Source organism: Bufo bufo, chromosome 6 (assembly GCF_905171765.1).
Source record: "Bufo bufo chromosome 6, aBufBuf1.1, whole genome shotgun sequence".
NCBI lineage: Eukaryota > Metazoa > Chordata > Amphibia > Anura > Bufonidae > Bufo > Bufo bufo.
In genome coordinates, this window is record NC_053394.1 from 3,934,606 (window position 1) to 3,951,273 (window position 16,668).

The following is a 16,668-nucleotide window of genomic DNA, read 5'->3' on the forward strand; positions in this document are numbered from 1 at the left end:
CAGACATTTCAGGGTAGAGGATGACTGTAGGACAGGAGAATAGTCTATTGCATCCTGTTATCAGCCATTTCAGAGGAGAGGATGACTGTAGGACAGGAGAATACAGTCTATTGCCCCCTGTTATCAGCCATTTCAGGGGAGAGGATGACTGTAGGACAGGAGAATACAATCCATTGACTCCTGTTATCAGCCATTTCAGGGGAGAGGATGACTGTAGGACAGGAGAATACAGTCTATTGCCCCCTGTTATCAGCCATTTCAGGGGAGAGGATGACTGTAGGACAGGAGAATACAGTCTATTGCCCCCTGTTATCAGCCATTTCAGGGGAGAGGATGACCGTAGGACAGGAGAATACAGTCTATTGCCCCCTGTTATCAGCCATTTCAGGGGAGAGGATGACTGTAGGACAGGAGAATACAGTCTATTGCCCCCTGTTATCAGCCATTTCAGGGGAGAGGATGACCGTAGGACAGGAGAATACAGTCTATTGCCCCCTGTTATCAGACATTTCAGGGGAGAGGATGACTGCAGGACAGGAGAATACCGTCTATTGCTCCCTGTTATCAGCCATTTCAGGGGTGAGGATGACTGTAGGACAGGAGAATACAGTCTATTGCTCCCTGTTATCAGCCATTTCAGGGGAGAGGATGACTGTAGGGCAGGAGAATACAGTCTATTGCCCCCTGTTATCAGCCATTTCAGGGGAGAGGATGACTGTAGGACAGGAGAATACAGTCTATTGCTCCCTGTTATCAGCCATTTCAGGGAAGAGGATGACTGTAGGACAGGAGAATACTGTCTATTGCCCCCTGTTATCAGCCATTTCAGGGGAGAGGATGACTGTAGGACAGGAGAATACAATCCATTGACTCCTGTTATCAGCCATTTCAGGGGAGAGGATGACTGTAGGACAGGAGAATACAATCTATTGCCCCCTGTTATCAGCCATTTCAGGGGAGAGGATGACTGTAGGACAGGAGAATACAGTGTATTGCTCCCTGTTATCAGCCATTTCAGGGGAGAGGATGACTGTACGACAGGATAATACAGTCTATTGCCCCCTGTTATCAGCCATGTCAGGGGGGAGGATGACTGTAGGACAGGAGAATACAGTCTATTGCCCCCTGTTATCAGCCATTTCAGAGGAGAGGATGACTGTAGGACAGGAGAATACAGTCTATTGCCCCCTGTTATCAGCCATTTCAGGGGGGAGGATGACTGTAGGACAGGAGAATACAGTCTATTGCCCCCTGTTATCAGCCATTTCAGGGGAGAGGATGACTGTAGGACAGGAGAATACAGTCTATTGCCCCCTGTTATCAGCCATTTCAGGGGAGAGGATGACTGTAGGACAGGAGAATACAGTCTATTGCCCCCCTGTTATCAGCCATTTCAGGGGAGAGGATGACTGTAGGACAGGAGAATACAGGCTATTGCCCCTGTTATCAGCCATTTCAGGGGAGGATGACTGTAGGACAGGAGAATACAGTCTATTGCTCCTGTTATCAGTCATTTCAGGGGGAGGATGACTGTAGGACAGGAGAATACAGTCTATTGCCCCTGTTATCAGCCATTTCAGGGGAGAGGATGACTGTAGGACAGGAGAATACAGTCTATTGCCTCCTGTTATCAGCCATTTCAGGGGAGAGTATGACTGTAGGACAGGAGAATACAGTCTATTGCTCCCTGTTATCAGCCATTTCAGGGGAGAGGATGACTGTAGGACAGGAGAATACAGTCTATTGCTCCCTGTTATCAGCCATTTCAGGGGAGAGGATGACTGTAGGACAGGAGAATACAGTCTATTGCCCCCTATTATCAGCCATTTCAGGGGAGAGGATGACCGTAGGACAGGAGAATACAGTCTATTGCCCCCTGTTATCAGCCATTTCAGGGGAGAGGATGACCGTAGGACAGGAGAATACAGTCTATTGCCCCCTGTTATCAGCCATTTCAGGGGAGAGGATGACTGTAGGACAGGAGAATACAGTCTATTGCCCCCTGTTATCAGCCATTTCAGGGGAGAGGACGACTGTAGAACAGGAGAATACAGTCTATTGCTCCCTGTTATCAGCCATTTCAGGGGAGAGGACGACTGTAGAACAGGAGAATACAGTCTATTGCCCCCTGTTATCAGCCATTTCAGGGGAGAGGACGACTGTAGAACAGGAGAATACAGTCTATTGCTCCCTGTTATCAGCCATTTCAGGGGGGTGACGTGACTGTAGGACAGGAGAATACAATCTATTGCTCCCTGTTATCAGCCATTTCAGGGGAGAGGACGACTGTAGAACAGGAGAATACAGTCTATTGCCCCCTGTTATCAGCCATTTCAGGGGAGAGGACGACTGTAGGACAGGAGAATACAGTCTATTGCCCCCTGTTATCAGCCATTTCAGTGGAGAGGATGACTGTAGAACAGGAGAATACAGTCTATTGCCCACTGTTATCAGCCATTTCAGGGGAGAGGATGACTGTAGGACAGGAGAATACAGTCTATTGCCCCCTGTTATCAGCCATTTCAGTGGAGAGGATGACTGTAGAACAGGAGAATACAGTCTATTGCCCACTGTTATCAGCCATTTCAGGGGAGAGGATGACTGTAGGACAGGAGAATACAGTCTATTTCCCACTGTTATCAGCCATTTCAGGGGAGAGGATGACTGTAGGACAGGAGAATACATTCTATTGCCCCCTGTTATCAGCCATTTCAGGGGTGAGGATGAATGTAGGACAGGAGAATACAGTCTATTGCTCCCTGTTATCAGCCATTTCAGGGGGGAGGATGACTGTAGGACAGGAGAATACAGAGAATACAGTCTATTACCCCCTGTTATCAGCCATTTCAGGGGAGAGGATGACTGTAGGACAGGAGAATACAGTCTATTGCTTCCTGTTATCAGCCATTTCAGGGGAGAGGATGACTGTAGGACAGGACAATACAATCTATTGCTCCCTGTTATCAGCCATTTCAGGGCAGAGGATGACTGTAGGACAGGAGAATACAGTCTATTGCCCCCTGTTATCAGCCATTTCAGGGGAGAGGATGACTGTAGGACAGGAGAATACAGTCTATTGCTCCCTGTTATCAGCCATTTCAGGGGAGAGGATGACTGTAGGACAGGAGAATACAGTCTATTGCCCCCTGTTATCAGCCATTTCAGGGGAGAGGATGACTGTAGGACAGGAGAATACAGTCTATTGCTCCCTGTTATCAGCCATTTCAGGAGAGAGGATGACTGTAGGACAGGACAATACAATCTATTGCTCCCTGTTATCAGCCATTTCAGGGCAGAGGATGACTGTAGGACAGGAGAATACAGTCTATTGCCCCCTGTTATCAGCCATTTCAGGGGAGAGGATGACTGTAGGACAGGAGAATACAGTCTATTGCTCCCTGTTATCAGCCATTTCAGGGGAGAGGATGACTGTAGGACAGGAGAATACAGTCTATTGCCCCCTGTTATCAGCCATTTCAGGGGAGAGGATGACTGTAGGACAGGAGAATACAGTCTATTGCCCCCTGTTATCAGCCATTTCAGGGGAGAGGACGACTGTAGAACAGGAGAATACAGTCTATTGCTCCCTGTTATCAGCCATTTCAGGGGAGAGGACGACTGTAGAACAGGAGAATACAGTCTATTGCCCCCTGTTATCAGCCATTTCAGGGGAGAGGACGACTGTAGAACAGGAGAATACAGTCTATTGCTCCCTGTTATCAGCCATTTCAGGGGGGTGACGTGACTGTAGGACAGGAGAATACAATCTATTGCTCCCTGTTATCAGCCATTTCAGGGGAGAGGACGACTGTAGAACAGGAGAATACAGTCTATTGCCCCCTGTTATCAGCCATTTCAGGGGAGAGGACGACTGTAGGACAGGAGAATACAGTCTATTGCCCCCTGTTATCAGCCATTTCAGGGGAGAGGACGACTGTAGAACAGGAGAATACAGTCTATTGCCCACTGTTATCAGCCATTTCAGGGGAGAGGATGAGTGTAGGACAGGAGAATACAGTCTATTGCCTCCTGTTATCAGCCATTTCAGTGGAGAGGATGACTGTAGAACAGGAGAATACAGTCTATTGCCCACTGTTATCAGCCATTTCAGGGGAGAGGATGACTGTAGGACAGGAGAATACAGTCTATTTCCCACTGTTATCAGCCATTTCAGGGGAGAGGATGACTGTAGGACAGGAGAATACATTCTATTGCCCCCTGTTATCAGCCATTTCAGGGGTGAGGATGAATGTAGGACAGGAGAATACAGTCTATTGCTCCCTGTTATCAGCCATTTCAGGGGGGAGGATGACTGTAGGACAGGAGAATACAGTCTATTACCCCCTGTTATCAGCCATTTCAGGGGAGAGGATGACTGTAGGACAGGAGAATACAGTCTATTGCTTCCTGTTATCAGCCATTTCAGGGGAGAGGATGACTGTAGGACAGGACAATACAATCTATTGCTCCCTGTTATCAGCCATTTCAGGGCAGAGGATGACTGTAGGACAGGAGAATACAGTCTATTGCCCCCTGTTATCAGCCATTTCAGGGGAGAGGATGACTGTAGGACAGGAGAATACAGTCTATTGCTCCCTGTTATCAGCCATTTCAGGGGAGAGGATGACTGTAGGACAGGAGAATACAGTCTATTGCCCCCTGTTATCAGCCATTTCAGGGGAGAGGATGACTGTAGGACAGGAGAATACAGTCTATTGCTCCCTGTTATCAGCCATTTCAGGAGAGAGGATGACTGTAGGACAGGACAATACAATCTATTGCTCCCTGTTATCAGCCATTTCAGGGCAGAGGATGACTGTAGGACAGGAGAATACAGTCTATTGCCCCCTGTTATCAGCCATTTCAGGGGAGAGGATGACTGTAGGACAGGAGAATACAGTCTATTGCTCCCTGTTATCAGCCATTTCAGGGGAGAGGATGACTGTAGGACAGGAGAATACAGTCTATTGCCCCCTGTTATCAGCCATTTCAGGGGAGAGGATGACTGTAGGACAGGAGAATACAGTCTATTGCCCCCTGTTATCAGCCATTTCAGGGGAGAGGATGACTGTAGGACAGGAGAATACAGTCTATTGCCCCCTGTTATCAGCCATTTCAGGGGAGAGGATGACTGTAGGACAGGAGAATACAGTCTATTGCTCCCTGTTATCAGCCATTTCAGGGGAGAGGATGACTGTAGGACAGGTGAATACAATCTATTGCCCCCTGTTATCAGCCATTTCAGGAGAGAGGATGACTGTAGGACAGGAGAATACAGTCTATTGCCCCCTGTTATCAGTCATTTCAGGGGGAGGATGACTGTAGGACAGGAGAATACAGTCTATTGCCCCTGTTATCAGCCATTTCAGGGGAGAGGATTACTGTAGGACAGGAGAATACAGTCTATTGCCTCCTGTTATCAGCCATTTCAGGGGAGAGTATGACTGTAGGACAGGAGAATACAGTCTATTGCTCCCTGTTATCAGCCATTTCAGGGGAGAGGATGACTGTAGGACAGGAGAATACAGTCTATTGCCCCCTGTTATCAGCCATTTCAGGGGAGAGGATGACTGTAGGACAGGAGAATACAGTCTATTGCCCCCTGTTATCAGCCATTTCAGGGGAGAGGATGACCGTAGGACAGGAGAATACAGTCTATTGCCCCCTGTTATCAGCCATTTCAGGGGAGAGGATGACTGTAGGACAGGAGAATACAGTCTATTGCCCCCTGTTATCAGCCATTTCAGGGGAGAGGACGACTGTAGAACAGGAGAATACAGTCTATTGCTCCCTGTTATCAGCCATTTCAGGGGAGAGGACGACTGTAGAACAGGAGAATACAGTCTATTGCCCACTGTTATCAGCCATTTCAGGGGAGAGGATGACTGTAGGACAGGAGAATGCAATCTATTGCCCCCTGTTATCAGCCATTTCAGGGGAGAGGATGACTGTAGGACTGGAGAATACAATCTATTGCCCCCTGTAATCAGCCATTTCAGGGGAGAGGATGACTGTAGGACAGGAGAATACAGTCTATTGCTCCCTGTTATCAGCCATTTCAGGGGGGTGACGTGACTGTAGGACAGGAGAATACAATCTATTGCCCCCTGTTATCAGCCATTTCAGGACAGAGGATGACTGTAGGACAGGAGAATACAGTCTATTGCCCCCTGTTATCAGCCATTTCAGGGGAGTGGATGACTGTAGGACAGGAGAATGCAATCTATTGCCCCCTGTTATCAGCCATTTCAGGGGAGAGGATGACTGTAGGACTGGAGAATACAATCTATTGCCCCCTGTAATCAGCCATTTCAGGGGAGAGGATGACTGTAGGACAGGAGAATACAGTCTATTGCCCCCTGTTATCAGCCATTTCAGGGGAGAGGACGACTGTAGAACAGGAGAATACAGTCTATTGCCCACTATTATCAGCCATTTCAGGGGAGAGGATGAGTGTAGGACAGGAGAATACCGTCTATTGCCCACTGTTATCAGCCATTTCAGGGGAGAGGATGAGTGTAGGACAGGAGAATACAATCTATTGCCTCCTGTTATCAGCCATTTCAGGGGAGAGGATGACTGTAGGACAGGAGAATACAGTCTATTACTCCCTGTTATCAGACATTTCATGGAGAGGATGACTGTAGGACAGGAGAATACAGTCTATTGACCCCTGTTATCAGCCATTTCAGGGGAGAGGATGACTGTAGGACAGGAGAATACAGTCTATTGCTCCCTGTTATCAGCCATTTCAGGGGGGAGGATGACTGTAGGACAGGAGAATACAGAGAATACAGTCTATTACCCCCTGTTATCAGCCATTTCAGGGGAGAGGATGACTGTAGGACAGGAGAATACAGTCTATTGCCCCCTGTTATCAGCCATTTCAGGGGAGAGGATGACTGTAGGACAGGAGAATAGTCTATTGCCCCCTGTTATCAGCCATTTCAGGGGAGAGGATGACTGTAGGACAGGAGAATACAGTCTATTGCTCCCTGTTATCAGCCATTTCAGGAGAGAGGATGACTGTAGGACATGAGAATACAGTCTATTGCCCCCTGTTATCAGCCATTTCAGGGGAGAGGATGACTGTAGGACAGGAGAATACAGTCTATTGCCCCCTGTTATCAGCCATTTCAGGAGAGAGGATGACTGTAGGACAGGAGAATACAGTCTATTGCCCCCTGTTATCAGCCATTTCAGGGGAGGATGACTGTAGGACAGGAGAATACAGTCTATTGCTCCTGTTATCAGTCATTTCAGGGGGAGGATGACTGTAGGACAGGAGAATACAGTCTATTGCCCCTGTTATCAGCCATTTCAGGGGAGAGGATTACTGTAGGACAGGAGAATACAGTCTATTGCCTCCTGTTATCAGCCATTTCAGGGGAGAGTATGACTGTAGGACAGGAGAATACAGTCTATTGCTCCCTGTTATCAGCCATTTCAGGGGAGAGGATGACTGTAGGACAGGAGAATACAGTCTATTGCCCCCTGTTATCAGCAATTTCAGGGGAGAGGATGACTGTAGGACAGGAGAATACAGTCTATTGCCCCCTGTTATCAGCCATTTCAGGGGAGAGGATGACTGTAGGACAGGAGAATACAGTCTATTGCCCCCTGTTATCAGCCATTTCAGGGGAGAGGATGACCGTAGGACAGGAGAATACAGTCTATTGCCCCCTGTTATCAGCCATTTCAGGGGAGAGGATGACTGTAGGACAGGAGAATACAGTCTATTGCCCCCTGTTATCAGCCATTTCAGGGGAGAGGACGACTGTAGAACAGGAGAATACAGTCTATTGCTCCCTGTTATCAGCCATTTCAGGGGAGAGGACGACTGTAGAACAGGAGAATACAGTCTATTGCTCCCTGTTATCAGCCATTTCAGGGGAGAGGACGACTGTAGAACAGGAGAATACAGTCTATTGCTCCCTGTTATCAGCCATTTCAGGGGAGAGGACGACTGTAGAACAGGAGAATACAGTCTATTGCCCACTGTTATCAGCCATTTCAGGGGAGAGGATGACTGTAGGACAGGAGAATACAGTCTATTGCTCCCTGTTATCAGCCATTTCAGGGGGGTGACGTGACTGTAGGACAGGAGAATACAATCTATTGCCCCCTGTTATCAGCCATTTCAGTGGAGAGGATGACTGTAGAACAGGAGAATACAGTCTATTGCCCACTGTTATCAGCCATTTCAGGGGAGAGGATGAGTGTAGGACAGGAGAATACAATCTATTGCCTCCTGTTATCAGCCATTTCAGGGGAGAGGATGAATGTAGGACAGGAGAATACAGTCTATTGCCTCCTGTTATCAGACATTTCAGTGGAGAGGATGACTGTAGGACAGGAGAATACAGTCTATTTCCCACTATCAGCCATTTCAGGGGAGAGGATGACTGTAGGACAGGAGAATACAGTCTATTGCCCCCTGTTATCAGCCATTTCAGGGGAGAGGATGACTGTAGGACAGGAGAATACAGTCTATTGCTCCCTGTTATCAGCCATTTCAGGGGGGAGGATGACTGTAGGACAGGAGAATACAGAGAATACAGTCTATTACCCCCTGTTATCAGCCATTTCAGGGGAGAGGATGACTGTAGGACAGGAGAATACAGTCTATTGCTTCCTGTTATCAGCCATTTCAGGGGAGAGGATGACTGTAGGACAGGAGAATACAGTCTATTGACCCCTGTTATCAGCCATTTCAGAGGAGAGGATGACTGTAGGACAGGAGAATACAGTCTATTACCCCCTGTTATCAGCCATTTCAGGGGAGAGGATGACTGTAGGACAGGAGAATACAGTCTATTGCCCCCTGTTATCAGCCATTTCAGGAGAGAGGATGACTGTAGGACAGGAGAATACAGTCTATTGCTCCCTGTTATCAGCCATTTCAGGGCAGAGGATGACTGTAGGACAGGAGAATACAGTCTATTGCCCCCTGTTATCAGCCATTTCAGGGGAGAGGATGACTGTAGGACAGGAGAATACAGTCTATTGCTCCCTGTTATCAGCCATTTCAGGGGAGAGGATGACTGTAGGACAGGAGAATACAGTCTATTGCCCCCTGTTATCAGCCATTTCAGGGGAGAGGATGACTGTAGGACAGGAGAATACAGTCTATTGCTCCCTGTTATCAGCCATTTCAGGGGAGAGGATGACTGAAGGACAGGAGAATACAGTCTATTGCCCCCTGTTATCAGCCATTTCAGGGGAGAGGATGACTGTAGGACAGGAGAATACAGTCTATTGCCCCCTGTTATCAGCCATGTCAGGGGAGAGGATGACTGTAGGACAGGCGAATACAGTCTATTGCCCTCTGTTATCAGCCATTTCAGGGGAGAGGATGACTGTAGGACAGGAGAATACAGTCTATTGCTCCCTGTTATCAGCCATTTCAGGGGAGAGGATGACTGTAGGACAGGAGAATACAGTCTATTGCTCCCTGTTATCAGCCATTTCAGGGGAGAGGATGACTGTAGGACAGGAGAATACAATCTATTGCCCCCTGTTATCAGCCATTTCAGGGGAGAGGATGACTGTAGGACAGGAGAATACAGTCTATTGCTTCCTGTTATCAGCCATTTCAGGGGAGAGGATGACTGTAGGACAGGAGAATACAATCTATTGCCCCCTGTTATCAGCCATTTCAGGGGAGAGGATGACTGTAGGACAGGAGAATACAGTCTATTGCTCCCTGTTATCAGCCATTTCAGGGGGGAGGATGACTGTAGGACAGGAGAATACAGAGAATACAGTCTATTACCCCCTGTTATCAGCCATTTCAGGGGAGAGGATGACTGTAGGACAGGAGAATACAGTCTATTGCTTCCTGTTATCAGCCATTTCAGGGGAGAGGATGACTGTAGGACAGGAGAATACAGTCTATTGACCCCTGTTATCAGCCATTTCAGAGGAGAGGATGACTGTAGGACAGGAGAATACAGTCTATTACCCCCTGTTATCAGCCATTTCAGGGGAGAGGATGACTGTAGGACAGGAGAATACAGTCTATTGCCCCCTGTTATCAGCCATTTCAGGAGAGAGGATGACTGTAGGACAGGAGAATACAGTCTATTGCTCCCTGTTATCAGCCATTTCAGGGCAGAGGATGACTGTAGGACAGGAGAATACAGTCTATTGCCCCCTGTTATCAGCCATTTCAGGGGAGAGGATGACTGTAGGACAGGAGAATACAGTCTATTGCTCCCTGTTATCAGCCATTTCAGGGGAGAGGATGACTGTAGGACAGGAGAATACAGTCTATTGCCCCCTGTTATCAGCCATTTCAGGGGAGAGGATGACTGTAGGACAGGAGAATACAGTCTATTGCTCCCTGTTATCAGCCATTTCAGGGGAGAGGATGACTGAAGGACAGGAGAATACAGTCTATTGCCCCCTGTTATCAGCCATGTCAGGGGAGAGGATGACTGTAGGACAGGCGAATACAGTCTATTGCCCTCTGTTATCAGCCATTTCAGGGGAGAGGATGACTGTAGGACAGGAGAATACAGTCTATTGCTCCCTGTTATCAGCCATTTCAGGGGAGAGGATGACTGTAGGACAGGTGAATACAATCTATTGCCCCCTGTTATCAGCCATTTCAGGGGAGAGGATGACTGTAGGACAGGAGAATACAGTCTATTGCTCCCTGTTATCAGCCATTTCAGGGGAGAGGATGACTGTAGGACAGGAGAATACAGTCTATTGCTTCCTGTTATCAGCCATTTCAGGGGAGAGGATGACTGTAGGACAGGAGAATACAGTCTATTGCCCCCTGTTATCAGCCATTTCAGGGGAGAGGATGACTGTAGGACAGGAGAATACAGTCTATTGCCCCCTGTTATCAGCCATTTCAGGGGAGAGGATGACTGTAGGACAGGAGATTACAGTCTATTGCTCCCTGTTATCAGCCATTTCAGGGGAGAGGATGACTGTAGGACAGGAGAATACAGTCTATTGCCCCCTGTTATCAGCCATTTCAGGGGAGAGGATGACTGTAGGACAGGAGAATACAATCTATTGCTCCCTGTTATCAGCCATTTCAGGGGAGAGGATGACTGTAGGACAGGAGAATACAGTCTATTGCTCCCTGTTATCAGCCATTTCAGGGGAGAGGATGACTGTAGGACAGGAGAATACAGTCTATTGCTCCCTGTTATCAGCCATTTCAGGGGAGAGGATGACTGTAGGACAGGAGAATACAGTCTATTGCCCCCTGTTATCAGCCATTTCAGAGGAGAGGATGACTGTAGGACAGGAGAATACAGTCTATTGCCCCCTGTTATCAGCCATTTCAGGGGAGAGGATGACTGTAGGACAGGAGAATACAGTCTATTGCCCCCTGTTATCAGCCATTTCAGGGGAGAGGATGACTGTAGGACAGGAGAATACAGTCTATTGCTCCCTGTTATCAGCCATTTCAGGGGAGAGGATGACTGTAGGACAGGAGAATACAGTCTATTGCTCCCTGTTATCAGCCATTTCAGGGGAGAGGATGACTGTAGGACAGGAGAATACAGTCTATTGCCCCCTGTTATCAGCCATTTCAGAGGAGAGGATGACTGTAGGACAGGAGAATACAGTCTATTGCCCCCTGTTATCAGCCATGTCAGGGGAGAGGATGACTGTAGGACAGGAGAATACAGTCTATTGCTCCCTGTTATCAGCCATTTCAGGGGAGAGGATGACTGTAGGACAGGAGAATACAGTCTATTGCCCCCTGTTATCAGCCATTTCAGGGGAGAGGATGACTGTAGGACAGGAGAATACAGTCTATTGCCCCCTGTTATCAGCCATTTCAGAGGAGAGGATGACTGTAGGACAGGAGAATACAGTCTATTGCCCCCTGTTATCAGCCATTTCAGGGAAGAGGATGACTGTAGGACAGGAGAATACAGTCTATTGCCCCCTGTTATCAGCCATTTCAGGGGAGAGGATGACTGTAGGACAGGAGAATACAATCTATTGCCCCCTGTTATCAGCCATTTCAGAGGAGAGGATGACTGTAGGACAGGAGAATACAGTCTATTGCTCCCTGTTATCAGCCATTTCAGGGGAGAGGATGACTGTAGGACAGGAGAATACAGTCTATTGCCCCCTGTTATCAGACATTTCAGGGGAGAGGATGACTGCAGGACAGGAGAATACAGTCTATTACCCCCTGTTATCAGCCATTTTAGGCCCGGTAGAGGATGACTGTGATCCCTCACCTGTTGGTCTCCTATGGGTATGGGTCACAGATTAGGTCCTGGCGGTGGCACCACCATGCCTGTTAAGCATCTCTGGTGAATACCTCCATTATTGGCGCTCATTATCCTATCTTGATATGATTGACAGGTGGTTGGAGCCAGAATTTGATTTGACACAGGAGCTGACGCTTTTTCTTCTGTCTTGCAGAGAGGGTCTCCACATCCGCCTACTCATCACCAGCCCGGAGTTTGGGGGATCCAGGGATAACTCCGCTGTCACCCTCACATGTTCTCGCGGTAAGTGGCGATTCTTCAGCTGCTATCAGATATTGTGGTGGGATGTCTGGAGGGAGGAGTATAACTGCCATCAGGGCATCCCCCCAACTGCAGGAGGCACTGGAATGGCCAGTGGTCAGGACGTCTCCTCACCTGCAGGAGGCGCTCAGATGGCCGGCGGTCAGGGCGCCCCCTCACCTGCCGGAGGCGCTCAGATGGCCGGCGGTCAGGGCGTCCCCTCACCTGCCGGAGGCCCTCTGATGGCCGGAGGTCAGGGTGTCCCCTCACCTGCAGGAGGAGCTCAGATGGCCGGAGGTCAGGGTGTCCCCTCACCTGCAGGAGGCGCTAAGATGGCCGGAGGTCAGGGTGTCCCCTCACCTGCCGGAGGCGCTCAGATGGCCGGAGGTCAGGGTGTCCTCTCACCTGCAGGAGGCGCTCAGATGGCCGGAGGTCAGGGTGTCCCCTCACCTGCAGGAGGCACTGGAATGGCCGGAGGTCAGGGTGTCCCCTCACCTGCCGGAGGCGCTCTGATGTCTGGCGGTCAGGGTGTCCCCTCACCTGCAGGAGGCACTGGAATGGCCAGATGTCAGGGTGTCCCCTCACCTGCAGGAGGCGCTAAGATGGCCGGCGGTCAGGGCGTCACCTCACCTGCAGGAGGCGCTCAGATGGCCGGAGGTCAGGGTGTCCCCTCACCTGCAGGAGGCGCTCAGATGGCCGGAGGTCAGGGTGTCCCCTCACCTGCAGGAGGCGCTCTGTTGGCTGGAGGTCAGGGTGTCCCCTCACCTGCAGGAGGCTCTCTGATGTCCGGAGGTCAGGGTGTCCCCTCACCTGCAGGAGGCTCTCTGATGTCCGGAGGTCAGGGCGTTCCCTCACCTGCAGGAGGCCCTCTGATGTCCGGAGGTCAGGGCGTCCCCTCACCTGCAGGAGGTGCTCTGTTGGCTGATGGTCAGGGCATCCCCTTACCTGCAGGAGGCGCTCGGATGTCCGGAGGTCAGGGCGTCCCCTCACCTGTAAGAGGCGCTTGGATGTCCGGCGGTCAGGGCGTCCCCTCACCTGCAGGAGGCCCTCTGATGTCCGGAGGTCGGGGCGTTTCCTCACCTGCAGGATGCCCTCTGATGTTCGGAGGTTGGGGCGTTTCCTCACCTGCAGGAGGCCCTCTGATGTCCGGAGGTCGGGGCGTTTCCTCACCTGCAGGAGGCCCTCTGATGTCCGGAGGTCGGGGCGTTTCCTCACCTGCAGGAGGCCCTCTGATGTCCGGAGGTCGGGGCGTTTCCTCACCTGCAGGAGGCGCTCAGATGTCCGGTGGTCAGGGCGTCCCCTCACCTGCAGGAGGCGCTCTGATGTCCGGAGGTCGGGGCGTTTCCTCACCTGCAGGAGGCCCTCTGATGGCCGAAGGTCGGGGCGTTTCCTCACCTGCAGGAGGCCCTCTGATGTCCGGAGGTCGGGGCGTTTCCTCACCTGCAGGAGGCGCTCTGATGGCCGAAGGTCGGGGCGTTTCCTCACCTGCATTGTGTGAACAGTTTAATGGAAATGTTTTACAGCTCAGAGAATTGTGATAATTTGTTACATTATACTCCAGTCACTTCTAAAGCTGCCTTCACACTTGTGCGGTGACCAAAGATGCATTATGGGAGCCCAGATGGTGGTCACATGACTCAACTGACGGCCTTATTATAATGGATACGAGATGAACTACAATTTGTATCAAGGGGCAAAGAGCAGGAGGCGACTTGAGTAATGATGTAAAAGTGACTGCAGCTCTGGGTGTGATTGGAGTATAAGACATGAGGTCACAGCAGAATAGTGACTGCAGCTCTGGATGTGATTGGAGTATATATGCAGCTTTCTCCTGTGAGGGTGGGGGTCACTGTGGTTTGGGGTGGGGGGGACTCCGGGCGTCATGAGGGTCCCCACAGGTCACATGACCCAGAATCCTCGCTGTACCTCGGCTCCAGTCATCGCACTGAACAGGCTGCTTCTTATTTTGGCAGATTTAAAGGGGCCCTCCGCAGTACAAGCCATCATTGATGGGGTCTGACCTCTGGGGCCTCCTGTGACTGCGGTAGGTGCCGAGGGGCTGGGCGTGAGGGCGGTGTTGTTACAGTGTTTCAGTCTGGAGTCCAGAACAGGACTGCACAGAGGATTGGCTACACTGATACATTGTATCACACCCTCCTCAATATGGCGCATATCACCGCGTATCTGAACCATAACTTACAGGAGAGGACATCGGCCCTTTAACCAGATACACATCATATGTGTCGCCAAAGTGACCTATGGTGCTGATGCTCCAGTCACTGCCAAAGCTGTAGTCACTGTCCTGATATGTTATAGCTTCATACTCCAGTCACTGCCAAAGCTGTAGACACTGTCCTGATATGTTATAGCTTCATACTCCAGTCACATCTAAATCTGTAGCCGCTCTCCTGATGTTTTATTGCCTTATACTCCAGTCACACCTAAATCTGTAGCTGCTGTCCTGATGTTTTATTGCCTTATACTCCAGTCACACCTAAAGCTGTAGCTGCTGTCCTGTTTTATTGCCTTATACTCCAGTCACACCTAAAGCTGTAGCCGCTGTCCTGATGTTTTATTGCCTCATACTCCAGTCACACCTAAAGCTGTAGCCGCCGTCCTGATGTTTTATTGCCTTATACTCCAGTCACACCTAAAGCTGTAGCCGCCGTCTTGGTGTTTAATTGCCTCATACTCCAGTCACATTCTGCTGGTTAGTTGCGGGTGCAGTGGTTGTGTCTGACAGCTCAGTGACGACCTGGAGGATTGCTGATGCAGCTTTGAGGGTGAGTGGAGCATGATAATTGGGAAAGTTCTTGGGTGGTGGCCATATTGCTTTCCCGCGGCGGTCACACAGGGGTTAACTCTTGTCCCTCCTCTTCCAGAAGGACTCGGGGGGCGGCTCGGCGGAGGAGCAGAACTTCTCGGTGGTCGTGGCCATTGATTTTGGCACCACGTCCAGCGGTTACGCCTTCGCCTTCTCCAAAGAGCCGGAATGCATCCACATCATGAGGTAATATCTGCAGCGCGGGGGGAGGGGCAGATAATTTATACCCTCTGCGGTGGGCACTGCCGCCACATGGCGGACGGGAGGGGCCTGCGGTGATGGGTCGCGCAGGGTGCATGTCTTTTACTGGAAGGAATTGCGCAGTGTTTATGGGAGCGATGGTCTGCAGGGGTCACCCGCTCCGCAGAGCCAGCATCTCCGGTGCTCGTACCGCGGGGCGTCTCTCTAATGCACTTGAGCTTCATTTCATTAGCAGTTTCAAGATCTCTGCTTACTGTCTGTGAATGGCAACCATAATATTCATTCCGACTCCTCGCAGCTGAGGGTGTGTTACAGTTGCATCCAGTCCAGAACCGCAGCACAACCCTCCCTCCTGTCCTGAGAGTTTGTTGCAATGTATCAGTCCAGGCCGTTTACCTCACAGAATGTTCCAAGCTGGATACAACTGTAACAAACCCTCAGCTGTAGGACGTATGAGGTCTTCTAGATGAGAAAAAGAATGTTCCTGTTCATTGACAGCAAGCAGAGATTTTGGTAAGGCAGCGAAGAGTTAGCCGCGGGCTGAGCCTGTGTCCGGGGTTTGTCATTGTGCAGGAGATGGGAAGGGGGGGACCCCGGAGTGTCCACCCAGAAGACCCCCACCACCATGCTCCTCATGCCCGACAAGAAGTTCCACAGCTTCGGATTCGCCGCCCGGGACTTTTATCACGACCTGGAGCCGAACGAGTCCAAACAATGGCTGTACTTCGAGAAGTTCAAGATGAAGCTGCACAGCAGCCCGGTGAGTAGTCATCATTGTATGAGTGCGGAGGATGGGTGCAACGGTGCAATACTCTGCAGGAGCGCCCGCCGTCCCCTGTAACACATGTCACACACAGATCATTTCCGTGTTTCACCAGGACCTGACGCTGGAGACGGATCTGATGGCGGCTAACGGGAAGAAGGTGAAGGCGCTGGAGGTTTTTGCCTACGCTCTGCAGTACTTCAAGGAGCAGGCGCTAAAGGTGAGGAGGAGACATATGATATATACAGCAGGGGGGGGACATACGATATGCTGTATACACCGGAGGGGAGGACGATATGCTGTATACACCGGAGGGGAGGACGATATGCTGTATACACCGGAGGGGAGGACGATATGCTGTATACACCGGAGGGGAGGACGATATG

At 50.3% G+C, this 16,668-nt stretch overlaps 1 protein-coding gene across 1 annotated transcript in view; it reads left to right on the top strand.

Annotated features, from left to right (window-relative positions):
* HSPA12A (heat shock protein family A (Hsp70) member 12A) overlaps positions 1 to 16,668 on the top strand; it is a 57,346-nt gene that overhangs the window by 10,402 nt on the left and 30,276 nt on the right. The window contains exons 2-5 of the mRNA XM_040435613.1: positions 12,409 to 12,497; positions 15,377 to 15,504; positions 16,093 to 16,279; positions 16,398 to 16,502. Of these exons, the coding sequence (XP_040291547.1) occupies positions 12,409 to 12,497; positions 15,377 to 15,504; positions 16,093 to 16,279; positions 16,398 to 16,502 (509 nt within the window). The remainder of the gene's footprint in view (positions 1 to 12,408; positions 12,498 to 15,376; positions 15,505 to 16,092; positions 16,280 to 16,397; positions 16,503 to 16,668) is intronic.